General features: G+C 49.5%; 1 protein-coding gene across 2 annotated transcripts in view; it reads right to left on the bottom strand.

The window, feature by feature from the left end:
- Positions 1 to 1,564: 1,564 nt before the first annotated feature.
- The window catches only part of NOVA2 (NOVA alternative splicing regulator 2), a 41,506-nt gene continuing 22,225 nt past the window's right edge, over positions 1,565 to 20,845 (bottom strand). The window contains exon 4 of one of the 2 annotated variants that reach the window (XM_055248434.2): positions 1,565 to 9,760. In XM_055248434.2, coding sequence (XP_055104409.1) covers positions 8,678 to 9,760 — 1,083 coding nt within the window. In that variant the 3' untranslated portion in view covers positions 1,565 to 8,677. The remainder of the gene's footprint in view (positions 9,761 to 20,845) is intronic. The other variant, XM_055248437.2, reaches the window with a different exon arrangement.

Genomic DNA, 20,845 nt, shown 5'->3' with positions numbered 1-20,845 from the left:
GTGTCCTGGCCATCACCATATCCCTAGGCCCAAACACAGTAGGTGTTCAATAAATACTTGTTGAATGAATGAATGAGTGGATGGACACATCCCCAGCAGTTGGAGCCTCATCTCCATGTCTGCCCCCTTCATCCTATCGCTCTTGCTTACTTTATCCTAGCCTGAGTCCCCCTTCTCCTTCCATCCCCCTCTGTTGGGCGTGTCCTTTTCTGGAGTCCTGTTATTGTTATTTTTATCAGCTGGAGGGGGTCTCTGGTGACTACCACGCGCTGAGCGTTTTCTCTATGTCAGGTACTGAAGGGATGAGTCAGATGTAGAATCCTTCTGGAATATTCCAGAAAGCAAGTACAGCTTTCTAGGGCATTTTCCAGATGTGGAGATTGGGAGCCAGGGAGAGGAAGTGAAAGTGCCTTGGGTCACACCAGGATCCAGGCGTCTGGCCTCACCCCACCCAGCCTTCTTGGGCTTGGTCTCTTGTTTCTCTGTCGTCGTCTGCCAAGCTGCATCTCTGATACCTCCAACATGTAAGGCAATTACTTATCTTTTTTTTGTTTTTGTTTTTTGAGACAGGGTCTTGCTCTGTTGCCCAGGCTGGAGTGCAGTGGTGCAATCATAGCTCACTGCAGCCTCAACCTCTCAGGCTCAAGCAATCCTCCTGCCTCAGCCTCCCGAGTAGCTGGGACTATAGGCATGTACCAACACACCTGGCTAATTCTTAAGTTTTTTTGAGACACAGTCTCAAACTCCTGGGCTCAAGTGATTCTCCTGGCTCAAGTGATTCTCCTGCCATGGCTTCCCAAAGTGCTGGGATTACAGGTGTGAGGCACCGCATCCAGCCAGGCTAATTTTTTTTCTTTTTTTTTTTTTTTTGAGACGGAGTCTCGCTCTGTCGCCCAAGCTGGAGTGCAGTGGTGCAATCTTGGCTCACTGCAGCCTCCACTTCACGGGTTCCAGTGATTCTCCTGCCTCAGTGTTCTGAGTAGCTGGGATTACAGCCACCTGCCACCATGTCCAGCTAATTTTTGTATTTTTAGTAAAGAAATGGTTTCACCATGTTGGCTGGTCTTGAACTCCTGACCTCAAGTGATCCGCCCTCCTCAGCCTCCCAAAGTGCTGGGATTACAGGTGTGAGCCACCACACCCGGCCAGGCTAGTAAATTTTAAATATTTGCTCAGCGGCTGTAAACGTCCAGAGCCTAGGCATGTGACATAAATGAGCAGTGCAGATCAGGAAGGGGCTAAGCCTCTCTGCCCCGGGTGAGTGGCAGTGGCTGCCCCAGGCCAGCCCATTATGGGCAGGTGGCAGTTGCAATCAAAGCTATCACATGGCATTTCTCGAGGGTCTTGAAACCCATGTTTTCAAAAGTCTCCCAATGTTTAAATGCTGGCAACAATTCCACAAAACACTGTTCAGGTCAAATGAAATTATGGGTACCGCACCTGCCTGTTGGCCAATGGTTTGCAACCTCCGAATTCATTTTAGTCCCACGTGTCAGGTTTTGTGTTAAGAAGAATTTCCCAATTCCAGTAGACTGTATGCTCCAAAAAGCCAGAGATACCTGGGTCTGTTTTGTTCATTGCTTTATCTTCAGCACCTAGAACAGTGCCTTATGCATCATAGGTCTTCAGTAATCATTTTTTAAAAAGTGAACAGCGTATTGATCCAAGCATAAGCCATAAGATGTAGAAATAACAATTTAAAAAATCCCCGTGTTACAGATGGGGACATGAAGGCTCAGAGGAGCAAAGGACTGAGGGTAACATAGCAGCACTGGGATCTAAATCCGTAGCTCACCTGACTCGAAAACCTCGACCTTGGCCTATCCTGATTCTATCTGGCGTTGTGTATTTGCAGGGCTGTGTGTGGGGATGTGAGTCCAAGACAAGAGCCTGTTTGTGGGACTGTGGCTCTGCATATGTGTGTGGTGGTGGTGGTGTTGGTTCTCCTGACTGGACACTGAGGCCCTGGAAGCTACATTTTTTTTTTTTTTTTTTTTTTTTGAGACAGTCTTGCTTTGTTGCCCAAGCTGGAGTGCAATGGTGTGATCTCGGCTCACTGCAACTTCCGTCTCCCAGGTTTAAGCAATTCTCCTGCCTCAGCCTCCCAAGTAGCTGGGACTATAGGCGCGTGCCACCACGCCTAGCTAACTTTTTGTATTTTAGTAGAGACTGGGTTTCACCACGTTGGCCAGGCTGGTCTCGAACTCCTGAGCTCAGGTGATCTGCCCGCCTCGGCCTCTCAAAGTGCTGGGATTACAGGCGTGAGCCACTGCGCCCGGCCTCTGGAAGCTAAACTTGAGCACCTGCTTCTCTTCAATCACAGTTACTCCGGATGCTCACCCCGTCCAGAGAGAACAGTCCTCCCTCCCCAGCTTCCCCATCTGGGACCATCCTCAGGGGTCCCCCCACCCTCTTCCCCTAAATGCCCAGAGCCCTGGGGGAAAGGGGGAAAGAATTTAGGATGAGGGTGGAGGTGCAGGGAGGAGGGAGAAGGAAGGGGATGGGTTAAGAAGGAGTGTGTGATGTCAAGCAAAAAAGACAACATTAGACACAGATGCTGAGATGGCGTTTATCGCGGCAAAAAAAGGTGAAGTCGCCGAGGGGGAAGGGGTGGGGAAAGGGGGTGTGGTGGGGGCTGGGGTGGGGGCCATGGAAGCTAATACATGGTGCACTAGGTCACACAACGGACACTGGGGGTGGGTGAGTGGGTGGGGTGGGCGTGGCCCAGGCATGGCAATGTGGGGAGTGGGAGGAGACGGCAGTGCATCCCAGCCAGGAGCTTCTGGAGGTGGTGGGGAGGAGGCAGGCGGCGTCTCTGGTCGCAGAGGATGGAAGGAATCAGTTAGAGGGGGTTGAATGGAGGCACTGGAGGCATGGCCACATTCCAAGAAATGGAATGAAGGAGTGGGACAGCAGGCAGGGGGCCAGCCTGGGGCCTGGGCCTTTTAATCTAAGGACTGGGGGGAACCAAGGGACCTTAGAGGTCCTCCAGTCCTCCCCATATTCCAAGAGGGAGAACAAGCCTGGAGAGGAGGCTACCTTAAGGTCCTAAGAAGGATTTAGCAATCGGTTCTCCAAAGATGGCCCTACAGCCTCCCCCGCCCCCCATTCTCCTCCTACCCTGTCTCCAACAGAGAAAGGGGGAAGAGAGGGTCTAGCTCCTCTGACTCCACCATTATCTCGCTGAGGCTCCTCAGGGAAATTGGAGGATGAATCCATTTCACAGAAGGGGAAAACGGAGGCATCCTTCCAGACTACACCTTTCCACACCTCTCCCACCTCCCTGCCGGGGAATCTATGCACCGCATCCCTCTAGAGTGATACTGATAGCTTGAAATCCTTAGCGATGGGGGCAGGTGAGAGGACATACCTTAAAATTCTCCCAAATCGACCCGGGATGTGGGCCATGCCTCCAGTGGCCTGAGATGCCAACATAAAGAAAAAAAAAAATGACTCCCCACGTCCCCCTGGCTCAAACCCAGTACAAAAGTGACTATTTACAATGAAGGCGTGGGGAGTGTGTGGGGGGCACAGGAAGGAGGGGGTCAGAGTGAGTGCTCCATTTGAGGGAGGCCACGCCCCTGGACCCGCCTTTTAAAGGGACAAAGCCAAATAGCATAGATATTTATAGAGGATCTCAATCCCCAGGGTGGGGCAGACCCTAGGGGTGAGGGATGGGGGTGGGCATGGGATGGGGTGCGGGTGGGGAGGCATGGGTGGTGGGAGGAGATGGAGGAAAGGTAGCAACTGCCCCTAGCCTCCCCCCTCCCCCCTGCTGGACACACAGTTTTCCGTGGGATGAACACAGAAAGGGTTAATCAAAAAGAGTTCGATGAGCGAGTCTGACGGTCGAGTGGGGCGGGCTGGAGCAATGAGGCCGCAGGTCCCGGTGGCCGGTGGTGATGGAGTCACTTAGAAGATGAGAGGTTGGTGGTTTTGGGGGGAGAGGTGGGGTAGGGAAAGGGGTGGGGGAGGGGGGGTTAGGCAGTCCCCCCCAGTTATCTCTGGGAGACAAGTGTCCTGGACTGGTTGAGAAGGGATTAAAAACCAGCAGTCTTCACCACCATGACCCCACAGATTCTTTTCCCATTTCCCTCCCTGCCACCCAGCAATCTCCAGTGCAACTTGCGGGGGACACTAAGACGGACCATATACACGAGCAGCGGCGCCCGGAGAGAAGCCCTCTCCAACCACGGCGTGGAGACAGCTGACCACAGTGCAAAGGGATCGCGATAGCAGGGCTGGGTGTTGTCACCCCAGTAAACCAGTGTCCCTGGCCCGCCTGTGCCCCAACTTGGGTATCGCGATCCCGTTCTCCCCATCGTGACATCCAGTCCAGGCTTTCAGGACAGCCAGCCCGGGTTCCAGGCAGGTGCTTGTCAAAGGCCTGGCTGGCTGTACCGACAGGCGGGCACTCAGTCAGCAGCCTGGACGCCCCAACTGCCATCCTCATCGCCACTCTTGTTAATACTTTGCCACTGCACAGTCTATCACAGCCTCTAATCCCGGTCCTGAAACAGCAATCATCCATTCAGGGGGACTCCTCTCATTTTCCAAACTATTGGCCACCAATCAAAACAAAGTAAGAAGGAGGATGTGGGATGGAGGAACAGGGAGGAGAAACAGAACGAGGGGATATTGAAGGATTTGGTGGTCCAGAGGGGAGAGGAAATACACCTCGGAGATAAGCGGCACCCTAGTGTTCCAAATAGAGGTCCCCAACCATCTATAGGTCGGCTTTTATCAACATCCACTTGGGATACCCATAATGCCCATCTACAAGTCCAGGGTGGGCGTTAGGGTAGATAGAAATGGCAAAATCATTGTCTTCTGATCACCACCCATACTAATTATTGCAGTGAAGTCTCCTTGCCCATGTAGAGATGTCTGGGATGGGGCAGAAGAAGGTGGCTGGGCAGGTTGGCTCAGAGCCCCCTGAGATGGGGGATGAAGGAGGTTAATTTGGCACATCGAACCCCCTCTTCTCATAGGTGCTTTGAGGTCCTTCTCTTGAATCCAATTGGTACCGCCCCTTGGGCTAGCAGAGGAGGAGTTGAGCTTGTCTCCTCATCCCCAATTTCCATAGATTTGCCAGGAAGTTGGCAAGTGGGATTCTCCTTGGCTGGTGGAATTTGGGGGGATCCAAAAGGATAGGGGTAAGTTGAAAAGGAGAGCTTTTTTCTTTTTTTTTTTTTCTTACAAAGATTCTAAGAAAAACTCAGGGTGGGAGGGCTGTGGAAGGGGGACCCAATTTAGCTCCATGTCCACACTTTTTCAACGCCTCTTAGGGACCTCCTCAAAGAGAAATGGTCCCATTTCCTCCCCTCTATCCAAGGTCCTCTCCCCCCAGAGCGGCTCAGTTCCAAGGAAGTTTGGCACTTTTTTTTTTTTAAATGGGGAAATTGGGGAGAGAGAGTTGAGACACTTGAGGAGAGGAGGAAGACAGACAAAGACTAAGATACAGACAGGACGGAAAACAGTGGAAACCACACGGAGGGAAAAACAATAGAAAGTCATAGGGGGCCAGACAAAGAAAGGGAGGAAGACACTTGGAGAAGGTATGGGAAGCTAGAGGGCAAATGAGAAGCAATAGGGAGATAATTCAATGCAGCAAACACTTATTAAGCACCTACTGGGTGCTGAAGAGAAGGGTGCAAGGAGGCCACTCAGAGACTCTGAGATCGGATTGGCTAATAGGGAGATGGGGAAAAAAAAAGAGGTGATAGGTTTTTCAATAATCCTCATCCCTGACCCCACATCTGTGTCCCCTCTGGACAAACTGCAGCACAAAAGATTGAGGTCAGATTGCAGAAGGGACTTTCAAGAGATGGCAAAGATGGTGGAGTGAGATTCCCAGGATAAAATGGGGAAAGGTGTGTGGCTCTCCGCTCACCAACATGGTGAGTGAACTAGCTCACTGAGCTAGCAAAGTATACCTTTCAGATCACCCTGGCTGGCTGGGTAGGGGGTCCCCAAGAAATATGAATGGGGGGGGTTGTTACACAGACACCCCAAGCAAACACTTTTCAGGAGGCCCAGCCTCCGGAGATGTGTCTGTGTGAGAGCAGTCCTGGACCTGGCTGATTGGGACCCAGACTCCAGGGAATGGGTTTGTAGAAAGTGGCTGCCAAGCGGAGGATGCAAATGATATGCAAATGAGCTCATTCAGATCCCACCTCCCCAGTCCCAGACCTTACTTCACCTCTCCCTGGCTCCTTCCCCTCCTCATAGAGGCCTGCGGGGCTGTAGGGGGATATTCCAGCTAGATACTGTAATACTCGCGTGCGGGTAGAGATACTGTGAAATACTGTAAGGTCTTTTGAGAGGCGGAGGGGAGCAATGGCCCACAGAGCCGCCCCCACCTCTAACCCCAAGAGCCCCCAACGGTAGTAGAAGATATGTACAAAGTTACATCAAGAATTGTTTTGGCACTCAGATCTCCATCTGGGTTCAGTCTGGAGATTAGGGGTGGGGCAACAACAATGGGAAGTGGGGGATAGGGGAGGGAAGTGGGGCCTGTCCCCCACCCTGGAGATGACAAGGGCATGGAAAACGTCATCCCGGTGCCCAAGTTACAGCCTCCCATCGGGTGGAAGGGCTGGTGTGGGAAATTCAGTGCAAGGTACCTCGAAGGCTATTGCTTTCTCGGGATTTTCACATTTTGATTTGGGGGTGGCTCTCTAGCAAGGGAGAGGGATCTCCTAGGCTTTAGGGGCAGGAATTGTCTCTGTGGCTTTTCTTCCCTCCTTTTTTAGGAGACAGACAAGGAGGCTGGATTTCCCCCAAAGCCATAGAGAAGAGAAGGGTTTGGAAGACCTAGGAGGGGGACAAATGGAGGAGAGGGTGGGCATGGGGCGCCCCTCCCCCAGAGATGCTGATGATGGAACCAGGGCACTGGGCGCCCTGCTTTGGGTTGGCGAAAGTGGAGGTGGTCTCCAAGGAAGAGGGGGAGATGGGTGGGGGTAGAGGGAGGTCTCAGCTGTCCTAGTCTATACGGTTGTCAGGCCCTGAAATCTCAGTCTGCCAACAGGTCCTTAGAGCTGACCACAGCCACAGCACTCAGGGAGCCACTCCTAAACCAACTCTCAAGGCCGCCTGGCTTGTCAGACTCCATCAGAACATTCTAGTTCTCCAGAGCCCCTGGTGAGCACACCAAAACATTCTGATCCATCAGACATCACCAAAGTATGCCAGCTTGCTGGAAGCCACCAAACCAATCTAACCCATCAGACCACACGAAGCATTCTGGCCCAAGGGACCCTACTATGGCTCACTGAACTCTACACCTGGCCATACTGGCCTGACAGAGCCACCACACATTTGGCTCACCCGATTCAATGAAACAAAGCCACGCAGACACAGGCATGCACACAAAAGGCAGGGGTGGGAAGGGAGGTCTTTAACAGTAGTTCGCACTAGGTCCATCTCCCACCCCTCCCTCCAGGGTGAGTTCGCAGACTTGACGTGTTTGAATGGAGATGACCCTGACAATACTGGTTTTTTTCCGTTAGAGTCCTCAGATTGGATCCAAATCCCGTGCCTTATTCTCTTCCTAGGAAGACCCCCAGGCCAACACCCACCAAAGAAGGGTGTGGAGGGAGAAGGCAGGTCAGAGACTGGTCACTGTCCAATACAGGAAGTACATGCTTCAGCCTAATGACATCACAGGACGTGACCTCTAGGCACCACCGGAAGTACATCTTCCCATGATATCACCAAAGTGATCTTCAAGGAAGGTTCCTGAGACATCACAGGAAGTACCTGCTCTCTTATGTTCACAGGAAGTAACCTCTGGGGAACTGCTTCCTGTGACATCATAAGGGGTGCCCAGAAGCACCCCAGAAAGTACTCAGTGATATCACAACAGAGACCCTCATTGCTATTACTCTAAGCCATCAGAGATACCACACCAAGCTGATCCAGCCTCTTGCAAGTCTTGCCCACAGGACTGGCCCAATCCCAGAGCTGGCATCCTTCCCAGCAGCACTGTCCCTGCCCCCCCATACAACCTGAAAACAAAAGAGTGAACATTCCCACCTAGGAAGGACAGCTCCAGTGGGAGGAGAGTAGCTGAGAAGATCTGGGAACTCTGGGGTCCCTGCTCCAAATGCCCCATTTCAGCTCAGACGCCTCTGCTACCTCTACTCCCATGGCTTCCCTCAGATCTAGAACTGAAAGCAGAGAGGTGGGGTGTTGTGTTTTGGGAAGGCCCCTCATTCTGGGTGACCCAGAGGCTCCCTCCCCTCCTCCCATATGGAAACAAAAACTTATAAAGGGGGAAAAAATCCTTACCAAAAAAAGAAAAAAAAAAAGGAGGGAAAGAAAGAGAAAATAACGCTTTGTTTTCTATTAAAATCAACAAAATGCAATATATACAGATATCACACAGACCTGGGCCCTGGGACAGAAAGGGTCAGGCCCAGCCAAGCACAGGGAGGGAGGAAGGAGGGGGTCAGTTCCGGGCTGGGGAGGGGGCTTCTGAGCCCCCTTCCCAACCGTCACTCAATCCTGCCTATGACTACCAGAAGGGGAGGGTGCAGTCGGGCCTACCCCAGCCCCATCCCAAGAGGAGCAGGACTGCACCAAGCTGAGGTCAGGAGTTGGGGGGGCGGGGAGGAGGAGAGGGAAGAGGAGGAGATGGGAGGAGAGAGAAGGGTGGGAGCACACACCACAGGCCTCATCCCACTTTCTGGGGGTTTGAGGCCCTCACTCCCTGCTCGTAGGTGACCCGCTGACTGATGAGGTATTGAGCGGCTTGCGTGGCCGCGGGGCTGCCCGTGATGGTGACCCGCCGGTTCCGCGTGCCTGGCAGGAACTCGCCCTTCTTGGAGATCTGGATGCGAGCGCCCGTCAGCTCCTGGTACTCCACCAACGTCTTGCCCCCCTTCCCCAGGATGGCTCCCACCAGGTTCTCAGGCACCGCAATCTCCACCAGCTCCTTGGCACTCTCAGCCGCCAGCTTCTCCGCTGTCAGGAAGCCCCCGGCCGCCCCGGCCGCGGCTGCAGCGGCCACCAGCGGGCCGCCCCCTCCGCCCGCCCCGCCGCCCGCCCCGGCCCCGAGGTAGCCGTTAGCGGCTGCGGCCAACGCAAAAGACCCCAGGGCTCCGGGAGGCGGGGGCGGCGGCGGGGCGGCCCCTCCGGCTGGCCCGGCCCCAGCCTCGCCCGCGTAGGATGCCAGGAGGTTGGCGGCGGCGGCGGCTGCTGGGTTGGCCCCGGCGGCCACGGCGGCCAGGACGCCGGAGGCTGCGGCCGAGTTGAGGCCCAGGCCCAGGGAGTTGGTGTTGTAGCCATAACTGGCCAGCGTGTTAAGCGCCGTGCTGATGGCCAGCAGGTCGGTGCCTGAGAAGGCGGGCAGCGCAGCGGGAAAGGCCCCCACGCCAGCCAGCCCGGCGGGGCCCAGCAGGCCGGAGGCGGCGGCGGCCGACGCTGCGGCCGCGGCTGGCAGCACATCCGCGGGGCTGGCGTACGGAGAGCCGGTGGGGTTGGAGTTGGCCACGGGGCCTGCCACGTTGGCGTAGCTGATGTTGAGGCAGCTGCTGCTCTGGGGGTCTTCTTGTACCTTCTGCACGATGGCGCTCACGGCCTTGTGCACCTGCTCGGGCTCGCCGCTGACCGTCACCACGCGCTCCTGCAGGTTGATGCCCTCCGGCTTCTGGGACAGCTGCACCCACGCTCCTGACTGTTCCATCACGGCTTTCACCGTTGCGCCCCCCTTGCCGATAATCAGGCCCGCCGTGCTGTTGGGGACGATCAGCTTGGCCTGCGTGGGGAGCAAAAGGGAGAGTCTTTAATTTTATTTTATTTTTAAATTAAATTAAATTAGGCTGGGCACGGTGGCTCTCGCCCGTAATCCCAGCACTTTGGGGGGCTGAGGCAGGCAGATCACTTGAGGTCAGGAGTTCCAGACTAGCCTGGCCAACATGGTGAAACTCCTTCTCTACTAAAAATCCAAAAATTAGCCAGCTGTGTGTTGGCACATGCCTGTAATCCCAGCTACTCAGGAGGCTGAGGCAGGAGAATTGCTTGAACCCAGGAGGTGGAGGATGCAGTGAGCTGAGCTCACACCAAATTGCACTCCAGCCTGAGTGACAGAGGGAGACCCTGTCTCAAAATAAAATTATATATATAGATATAATTTTATCTATCTATATTAGTAGAGACGGGGCCTTGCTATGTTGCCCAGGCTGGTCTTGAACTCTTGGCCTCAAGGGATCTCCTGCCTTAGCCTCCTAAAGTGTTGGGATTACAGATTTGAGCCACCAAGCTGGCGAAGGGAGGGTCTTTACGGTAGCTGGAGACTGAGAAGCCTCAGGTCATTCCCTACCCCTCGTCTCCAGGGTCCAAAATCAGGCCCAGCATGGCCTTTTGATATGCACCAGTATGGTCCAACTGGTTGTTAAAAATATTGAAATATTTCAGGTCAGGTGCAATGGCTCAGGCCTGTAATCCCAGCACTTTGACAGGCTGAGGTGGGAGGATCACTTGAGCCCAGGAGTTTGAGACCAGCCTGGGCAACATAGCGAGACTTTCCCTCTAACATTAAAATTTTTTTAAAAAAATTGAAATATATCCACAATGGTTGGTTAATGAATAGCCAGTATTCGAGGTCCCCTCAGTAGCCCCTCAACCACCCTGTCCCATGTACCTGGGACTCTTAGTACTTCCTCTGTGTCCAGCATCTAAAAGCTTAATGGCTGATCCAATGGGGCCCTCCAGGATCTCACTCCAAGCTTGCACCGTGGCCCACCCATGCCTTCTAGTGTTACATACTCTGACTTCCAGCCCTGGAAAAGCCTTCATTAAGCCTTACTTTACAGATGAGCCTCTTGAGGCCCAAGAGGTGAAAGGACTTGTCCTAAGATTCCCCAGTTAGTGACGGAGCTGAAATCTAGGCTCTTGGGTTCCTGATCCATTGTGCTCCCCTAGACATGGTCTTCTCATTTAACTCTCTGTTGTTATGGGCTGAAATTGTGTCCCCTTCAAATTCATATGTTGGAGGCGTAACTCCTAGTACTTTAGAATTTGACTATATTTGGAGAGAGGGTCTTTAAAGAGATAATTAAGGTAAAATGGGGTTATTAGGGCGGGCCCTACTTTACTGACTGGTGTCCTTATAAGCAGAGGAGATTAGGACACAGATGCACACAGAGGGAAGACTGTGTCAAGACACAGGGAGAAGAAGGTCAAGGAGAGAGGCCTCAGAAGAAACCAACCCTGCTGACACCTCGATCTTGGACTTCTGGCCTCCAGAATCATGAGATATAAATACCTGTCGTTTAGACCACCCAGTCTCTGGCACTTTGTTATGGCAGCCCTGGCAGACTAATCTAGTTGTCCTATGTGTAAAATGAAGATAACACGAAGGCTTTTGTCTGAGAAGGCAGACGTAAGTGGATGTCTTGGATGTCACACAATGGATCAGGAACCCAAGAATCTAGATTTCAATCTCCTTCTAACTCCTGGCACGGGAACTCTCCAGGATGAAGAAGTTGGTCATTTGAATATGGTGACCTCCCCTTTCTCAGTTGCAGAGCAGCCATCCTTCAACCACCCATCTGTCCAAACATCTGCAAGTCTGATCAATCTTAATTCCTGTGGAGACATTTCAAAACCAGTCATCTCCTTTTGCACCTCCGAGAGCATTTCTACACATAAATTCCTCCCTCTGAAAAATCCTTCCCATGTCCCCTTAAACCCTGGGGGTGTCCGAGAAATTTGTGGGGGTGGCGGTTTTGGTTGTTGCAAGGACTGAGGGGAGATGTGGGCTGTCAGTGGGGAGGACCATAGGTGTCTGTACCCCACAGTGGAGAGTCAGTCCCTCACAAGAAAGAGCCGTCCCAGGCCCTATATGTCTACTTTTTTTATGAGACAGAGTCTCACTGTGTCACCCAGGCTGGTATGCACTGGTGCAATCTCGGCTCACTGCAATCTCCACCTCCTGGGTTCAAGGGATTCTGCCACCTCAGCCTCCCTAGTAGCTGGGATTACAGGCTCCCACCACCATGCCCAGCTAATTTTTTTGTATTTTTAGTAGAGACAAGGTTTCACCATGTTGGCCGGGCCAGTCTCGAACTCCTGGCCTCAAGTGATCCAGCCGCCTCAGCCTCCCAAAGTGCTGGGATTACAGGCGTCAGCCACCACACCCGGCCACTATATGACTACTTTTGAATGTCCTGTTGGACATTCATGCTGATGAAGAGCCTGTTTTTAAATCTCTGAGCCCACGTCTGGGCACAGTGGCTCATGCCTGTAATCCCAGCACCTCGGGAGGCCAAGGTGGGAGGATCACTTGAGCCCAGGAGTTGTAGACCTGCCTGGGCAACATGGCATGACCCCATCTCTACAAAAAAAAATTAAAAACATTAGCTGGCCTAGTGGCACATGCCTGTAGTCCCAGCTACTCAGGAGGCTGAGGTGGGAGGATCACTTGAGCCTGGGAGGTATAGGCTGCAGTGAGCTATAATTGTGCCACTGCACTTCAACCTGGGCAACATAGTGAAACCCTGACTCAAAAAAAAGTCTCTGAGCCCAGATCCCAACTGACCCAGTGAGACCCTATCCCCCCAAAATAAATAAATACATAAAATAAATAACAAAGTAAAAAAAACTCTGAGCTCAGAGCCCAACCCCATGATACATGTAAGTACCAAGTCTTGTTTGCATGGTTTTAAGAGCTACTGAAATTTCCAGGAATACAACTACTGGTAAATCAAGAGCAGATTGTGCTTTGTTTTGCTCTGCGCTTCACTAAAAGTTTCATCATTTTAGAAAACCTGGCATCAGTAGCAACAGCATTTGTATTATTTAAGTCCCAAGTATTATGCTCTGGATCACTTTACATTTGTAGTTGTCTCACTTAGCTATGCTTAGGTGTGAGCAGCTGCCTAATTCATTATTCCTTCTATTGTGGTCCTGACTATTTAATTACATATTAAAATTCACCTTGGCTGGGTGCAGTGACTCACACCTGTAATCCCAGCACTTTGGGAGGCTGAGGCAGGGTGAATCACTTGAGCCCAGGAGTTCAAGACCAGCCTGGGCATCATGATGAAACCCTGTCTCTAGTAAAAATACAAAAAATAGCCAGGTGTGGTGGCATCTGCCTGTGGTTCCAGCTACTTGGGAAGCTGACGTGGGAGGATCACTTGAGCCTAGGAGGATGAGGCTGCAGTGAGCTGTAATTGTGCCACTGTACTCCAGCCTGGGCAACAGAGCAGACCCTGTTTCAAAAACAAAACAAAACAAAACAAAAAACAAAAACAACAACTAAGAAGCAAAAAATAAAATTCATCTTGTTTTATAACAAATCACCTTCCTTTTATTTCTTCTTTATTTAAAAAAGTCTCATGGGATAAATAAAACATGGTATATCCATACAGTGGAATATTATTTGGCAATAAATTGAATGAACAAAGTACTGATACATGCTATAGCGTGGATGAATCTAGAAAAAATTATGCTAAGTGAAAGAAGCCAGTTACAAAAGACCACAGCTGAGTTCATTTACATAAATGTCCAGAATATGCAGATCCACAGAGCCGAAAAGGTAGATTAGTGGTTGCCAGGGAATGGGAGGAAGGGGACTGGGGGTAACTGCCTACAGGTATAGGATTTCTTTTGGGTAATAGATACATTCTGGAATTAGATAGTGTTGATGGTTGACCACATACTGTGTGATTCCTTTTACAGAAATGTCCAGAATAGGCAAATCTATAGATACAGAAAGTAGATTTGTGGTGGCTTGGGGATAGGGAGAGGGGGAGCTGAGATGGGAGATCGAGGGGTCATAGCTAAGACGATCAAGATTTCTTTTGGAGGCCAGGCTCGGTGGCTTATGCCTGTAATCCAGCACTTTGGGAGGCAGAAGCCAGAGGACTGCTTGAGCCCAGGAGTTAGAGATCAGCCTGGGCAAGATAGTGAAACCTCATCTCTACAAAAAATAAAAATAAATTAGCTGGATGCAGTGGTGTGCACCTGTAGTCTCAGCTACTCAGGAGTCTAATGGATCACTTGAGCCCAGGAGTTTGAGGCTGCAGTGAGCTATAACAGGTGCTGCTACACTCCAGCCTGGGTGACAGTGCAAGACCCTGACTCTAAAAAAAGAAAGAAAGAAAAAAAAGGATTTATTTTGAAGGCAATGCAAATGTTTGAAAATGGATTGTGCCAATAGGCGTACAACTATGTGACTATAATAAAAGCCAATAAACTGTACACTTCATTTGTCATGTATTTTATGTTTCTTTTCTTTTAAATAGGGTCTTGCTCTGATACCCAGGCTGGAGTGCAGTGGTGCAATCAGAGCTCACTGCAGCCTTGTACTCCTGGGCTCAAGTGATCCTCCTGCCTCGGCCTCCTAAAGTGCTGGGATTATAGGCATGAGCCCCCATACTGGGCCTAGAGCTGTATACCTTAAAAGGGTGAGTTGTATGTATGTGAATTATATCTCAATAAAGCTGTCAAAAAGTCTTACGAGTGTAGGTATGTCTATATGTGTATATATGAATATGAATAGTATTTCAGAGAGTCAAGTGAACATGACAAAATATTTGTAGGAGAAAGGGGGTGTTGCTGTGACAGAGGTCCCCATGCTCTGTTCCCTGTTGGTCTCCCTGACTTTATTATTATTATTATTATTTTTGAGACACAGTCTTGCTCTGTCACCCAGGCTGGAGTGCAGTGGCACCATCTCAGCTCACTGCAACCTCCACCTCCCGGGTTCAAGCGATTCTCAAGTGAGCCGAGATCATGCCACTGCCCTCCAGCTTGAGTGACAGAGTGAGACTCCATCTCAAAAAAAAAAAAAAAAAAAAAGGCCAGGCGTGGTGGCTCATGCCTGTAATCCCAGCACTTTGGGACGCTGAGGTGGGCAGATCGCTTGAGCTCACAAGTTGTACAGCCTAGACAACATGGCAAAACCTCATCTCTACAAAAAGTACAAAAATTAACTGAGCGTGGTGGTGCATGCCTGTAGTCCCAGCTACTTGGGAGGCTGAGGTGGGAGGATGGCTTGAGCCCAAGAGGTGGAGGTTGCAGTGAGCCAAAATGGCATCACTACACTCCAGTCTGGGTGATAGAGCCAGACCTTGTGAACAAGAAAAAAGAATCTTTATTTATTCTAGAGTAAAAGAGACTAATGAGGTGTAACAATCAAATGCAAACCACGAATGTTGACTGAATCTCAGATTGAAAAATCCTCTATAGCTATAAAAGATATTTTAGGGCAATTTGAATATGGACTTTCCAATGAGACAATAGTATAGAATTAGCATTTTTGTTTGTTTGTTTTTGTTTTTAGGTGTGATAACAGTAATATAATAATGTAGGAGATTGTCCTTGGAAGATACATGTTAAAGTACGTAGGAGTAAAGAGTCATGAGGTCAGCCGGGCACGGTGGCTCACGCCTGGAATCCCAGCACTTTGGGAGGCCAAGGCGGGCGGATCACGAGGTCAGGAGATCGAGACCATCCTGGCTAACATGGTGAAACCCCATTTTTACGAAAAATACAAAAATTAGCCAGGCGTGGTGGCGCATGCCTAGCCGAGCGTGCTGGCGCACGCCTGTAGTTCCAGCTACTCGGGAGGCTGAGACAGGAGAATTGCTTGAACCTGGGAGGCGGAAGTTGCAGTGAGCCGAGATCATCGCGCCACTGCACTCCAGCCTGGTGACTGAGCAAGACTCTGTCTCAAAAAAAAAAAAAAAAAATCAAGACAAAAATTGTGTGTGTGCGTGCGCATGTACACACACGCATGCACATGTGTTCATGCATGCACAAATGTTAACAACCGGTGAATCTAAGTGCAGTGTATGGGGACTATTCCTTAAATATTTTCAAAATAAAAAGGAAAAAAATCTATGCCCTAACATTCCCTTTTCCTCTTCTCTGCTTTATTTTTCCTCATAGTATTTTTCACTCTCTAACATCCTCTATATTTTACTTATCTCCTTGTTTGTGTTTCTCTGTAAAAGAATTTCAAATCCACGAGGTTAGAGATTTTTGCCTGTATTATTACTGCTGGGTTCTCAGCGCCTAGAAAAGTGCCTGGGACACAGTAGATACTCAGCAAAGGGTGAGCGAATAAATAGATGGATGAAGACTGAAGGATGACATGCCCACAGGCCCAAGCAGGAAGGCGAATGGGTGGAGGCAGCAGGTGTATCTCACCTGGTGGGGGTGGGGGGTGGGGAGTGGGCAGCCACTGGGGCTGCAACTGGGCAGCCAAACTCAGCCTGATGGGCATTTTCTAGATGAGTTGGAAATGCTGATTTGTAAAATGTGAAGCATCCTACTTTTTTTCTTTTTTTTTGAGTTTCGCTCTTTTGCCCAGGCTGGAGTGCAGTGGCACAATCTCAGCTCACCGCAACCTCCGCTTTCCAGTTTCAAAGCGATTCTCCCGCTTCAGCCTCCTGAGTAGCTGGGATTACAGGCACCCATCACCACGCCCAGCTAATTTTTGTATTTTTAGTAGAAACAGGGTGTCACCATGTTGGCCAGACTCGTCTCGAACTTCTGACCTCGTGATCCGCCTGCCTCGGCCTCCCAAAGTACTGGGATTACAGGCCTGAGCCACCGCACCTGGCCAGCATCCTAGTTTTTAAATGTTGGCGATCTCTTCAAAATGTCTAAGATTTGTGTAGTAGAAACAATGCAATGTACTAGCCAGGCTACCCATTGGCAGTCTGTGCATACAAATCCCTGAAAAGCTGCCTTGGACTCTGGAGTCACCTGCTTGGGTTTAAATCCTGGTTCCCCATCTGATGCTAGGCAAGGGACCTAACCTCTTTGAGACTCAGTTTTCTCATCTGTGAAAACAAGGATATTCAGACCTCCTCATGGGACTATGATGAGGCTTAATTGAGCTTATGCATGCAATGGTGAGCTTGAAATCCAAGCATGACCACAGGTAGCTGGAACTGAGTGTGAGTGCCCTTCAGGTGACTCACAACTGCTACCACTGGCAGATTACACCCCAGTCCCCATGTTTCTGCTTGGCCCTGTGGGTGAAGTCATCATCTATTCATTTAAATAAGCAACATGTGCTGAGCACCTACTATGTGCCAAGCATAGGGCATCATGTATGTGTGCAATTAACATAAGCCCATAGAAGCACTCAAGAAATGATTATTGTCAGCCGGGCGTGGTGGCTCATGCCTGTAATCCCAGTACTTTGGGAGGCCGAGGTGGGCGGATCACGGGGTCAGGAGATCAAGACCATCCTGGCTAACACGGTGAAACCTCTTCTCTACTAAAAATACAAAAATATTAGCCAGATGTGGTGGCGGGTGCCTGTAGTCCCAGCTACTTGGGAGGCTGAGGCAGGAGAATGGCGTGAACCCGGGAAGTGGAGCTTGCAATGAGCCGAGATTGCGCCACTGCACTCTAGCCTGGGCGACAGAGTGAGACTCTGTCTCAAAAAAAAAAAAAAAAGAAATGATTATTGTCATTGTTATCCCCATGGATGGAGCTGGATTTAAATCCCACATCTGTGGTACAGCTATTATGGAAATCAGTCTGGCAGTTCTTCAAAAAGTTGAACATAGATTTATCATATGTCCCAACAATTCCACCCTAGGTATCTACCCAAGAGAGCTGGAAATATATATCTACCAAAAGACTTGTACAAGAATGTTCAGAAGCATTATTCATCATAGCTAAAAAGGAGAAACAACCCAAATGTCTATCAACTGATGAACAGACAAGCAAATGTGGTCTATCCATACAATGAAACATTATTTGTCTATAAAAAGGAGTAAAGTTTTGACACCTACAATACAGATAAACCTCGAAAGTATTACGTCAAGTGAAAAAAGCCAGACACAAAAGACTATATATTATATGATTCTGTTTATATAAAAGATCCAGAATAGGCAAGTCCACAGAGACCAAAAGTAGATTAGTGGCTGGAAGAGGTTAAGATTGGGATCTGGGGGAATGGTGAGTGACTGCTCACGGGCACAGGTTTTCTTTTTGGCGTGATGAAAATGTTCTGGAATTAGATGGTAACTGATGTACGACTCTGTGAACATACAACAAAACTACTAAAGTGTACACTTCTAACTGTAAAGCTTATAGTATGTGAATTATAGCTCAACAGAGCTGTTATTTAAAAAAAAAATCACCAGGAAAAACAAACAGCCTGAAAAATCAAGAAGATGGAACAGCATGTTCACAACCAGAACCAGGAGTGGTATTTAGTCTGTGATGCAGTATTTTAGAGCAGTGAAGGAAGGATAGATTGGCCAAAGAAAGATTTGAGGACAAGGGGTTAATCATGTGGGAAAAATAAAGTTAGGTTTTAAGAAAATTCCTACCTCTTCCACCTCCTAGCTGGTGGCCTATGAAAGTCCCTTTACTTCTCAGAGCCTCTTTTTCCACATCTGTAAAATGGGCATACTATTCCTGATCCATATGATTTGTGCAAATATTCAGTGAGACACTGGCAGCCTGCTCTCTGGTAGTCACTCAGTCAGCAGGTTTGCTGTTTCTACAACACAGCAAGGTCCAAATCATAGGTTATTTTTGTTTTTGGTTTTTTCAGACAAAGTCTTGCTCTGTCAGCCAGGCTGGAGTGCAGTGGTGCGATCTTGGCTCACTGCAACCTCTGCCTCTCAGGTTCAAGCGATTCTCTTGCCTCAGCCTCTGGGGTAGCTGGGATTACAGGCGCCTGCCACCATGTCTGCCTTATTTTTGTATTTTTAGTAGAGATGGGGTTTCACCATGTTGGCCAGGCTGGTCTTGAACTCCTGGCCTCAAGTAATCTGCCCACCTCGGCCTCCCAAGGTGCTGAGATTACAGGCATGAGCCACTACATCCAGCCTCCTAGTTTATTCTTTAGTAACTGTGTTACCTTAGGCAAATGCCTTCACCTCTCTGTGCCTTACCTTCCTCATCTCCAGTATTAGCATAACCACACCTACCCTATATGATTATTGGTTATTGGAAACTTTTTTTTTTTTTTTTTTTTTTTCACAGAGTCTTGCTCTGTCACCCAGGTTGGAGTGCAGTGGCGTGATCTTGGCTCACTGCAACCTCCGCCTCCTGGGTTCAAGCGATTCTCCTGCCTCAGCCTCCTGAATAGCTGAGACTACAGGCATGCACCACCATGCCCAGCTAATTTTTTGTATTTTTAGTAGAGATGGGGTTTTGCCATGTTGGCCATGCTGGTCTCGAACTCCTGACCTCAGGTGATCCACCCACCTCGGTCTTTCAAAGTGTTGGAATTACAGGCATGAGCCACTGCTCCCAGCCTGTTATTGGAAACATTCAATGACTAAAGTGATGCCCAGTGCCTGGCACATGGGAAGCACTAAGACAATGGCAGCTGCCTTCATGATAGACCCTGAATTGTAGAACCACAGCGTCTTAGAAAGATCTGCAGATGCAGACTCATAGAATATTGGAATCCCAGGACATTAGAACAGTAGAATCTTAGATAATACATGCTTAGAATCTTGGAATCACAGAGCCATAGAACTGTTGAAGTTTTAGAGCCAGAAGGACCAGAGACCATCTGCCCCAGTGATTTGCAAGCCCATGGAAATTTGCAAATACTACTACTACCACCACCAACAATAACAACAAAAGCAGCATCAACAGCTAACAGTTTAATAGAGTAACTTATCTAGGTTCCACCACAACCCTAAGATAGGTGTTATTATTACCCCATTTTCTAGATTGGGAAATGGAGGCACAAAGAAAGAACTTGCACAAGTTCTTTCACAGGTAATGAGCAGTAGAGTCAGGATCTGATCCCAGGCCAGAGTTTATGCTCAGATTCCTAAGCCTTACCAGAAATATTGATTCAGTGGTTCTGGGACAGGGCCCATGAATCTGCATTTTAAGCTACCCAGATGACTCAGATATCAGCTAGGGGTGACAGCCACTGGTATAACCTAGAAGTGGCAATCTGGTGATCCTCAGGCCCCAGTCAGCCTACAGTCATATATATATTTTTGACCTTCATAGTGTTTTAGAAACAGAGTTGGCCTGGTGCAATGGCTCATGCCTGTAATCCCAGCACTTTGGGAAGCTGAGGCGGGTGGATTGCTTGAGTCCAGGAGTTTGAGAACAGCCCACAACATGGTGAAACCCTGTCTCTACAAAAAATACAAAAATTAGCCAGGGGCCGGGCGCGGTGGCTCATGCCTGTAATCCCAGCACTTTGGGAGGCCGAGGAAGGGAGATCACCTGAGGTCAGGAATTCGAGACTGGCCTGGCCAACATGGTGAAACCCCATCTCTACTAAAAATACAAAAAATTAGCCAGGCGTGTTAACAGGCGCCTGTAATCCCAGCTACTTGGGAGGCCAAGTCAGGAGAATCGCTTGAACCCGGGACGTGTAGGTTGCAGTGAGCTGAGACCAGGCCATTGCACTCCATCCTGGGCAACAAGAGCAAAACTCCGTCTCAAAAAAAAAAAAAAAAATTAGCCAGGCATGGTCGTGTTCACCTGTAGTCCCAGCTATTCAGTGGGCTGAGGTGGGAGGATCGCTTGAGCCTGGGAGGTCGAGGCTCCAGTGAGCCTAGATCATACCACTGCACTCCAGCCTGGGTGACAGAGTGTGACTCTGTCTCAGACAAATATATATATATATATAAAATAATAATAATAAAAAACATTTTAAAGTCAGTTGATCTAAAAAATTTATGGCTTCTTTTGAAAAATTTGGAAGATGTGGTAGCACTATGTTCATGTTCCCAAACTGCAATAATTCGGTGGAGTTGAGTGGCGGCTTCTCCCTTTAAAGATGGCATACCCTCTCCAGAGAGCAACAACCCTCAAGGCTTTTGTTGCCTTTTTCAATACTTTAGTTATTTAATTTATAATCCCTGGTTTGGCCCAGCTG

Source organism: Symphalangus syndactylus, chromosome 17 (assembly GCF_028878055.3).
Source record: "Symphalangus syndactylus isolate Jambi chromosome 17, NHGRI_mSymSyn1-v2.1_pri, whole genome shotgun sequence".
Classification (NCBI taxonomy): Eukaryota; Metazoa; Chordata; class Mammalia; order Primates; family Hylobatidae; genus Symphalangus; species Symphalangus syndactylus.
The sequence above is the reverse complement of the archived record's forward strand: the minus strand, read 5'-3'. Positions and strand labels throughout refer to the sequence as shown.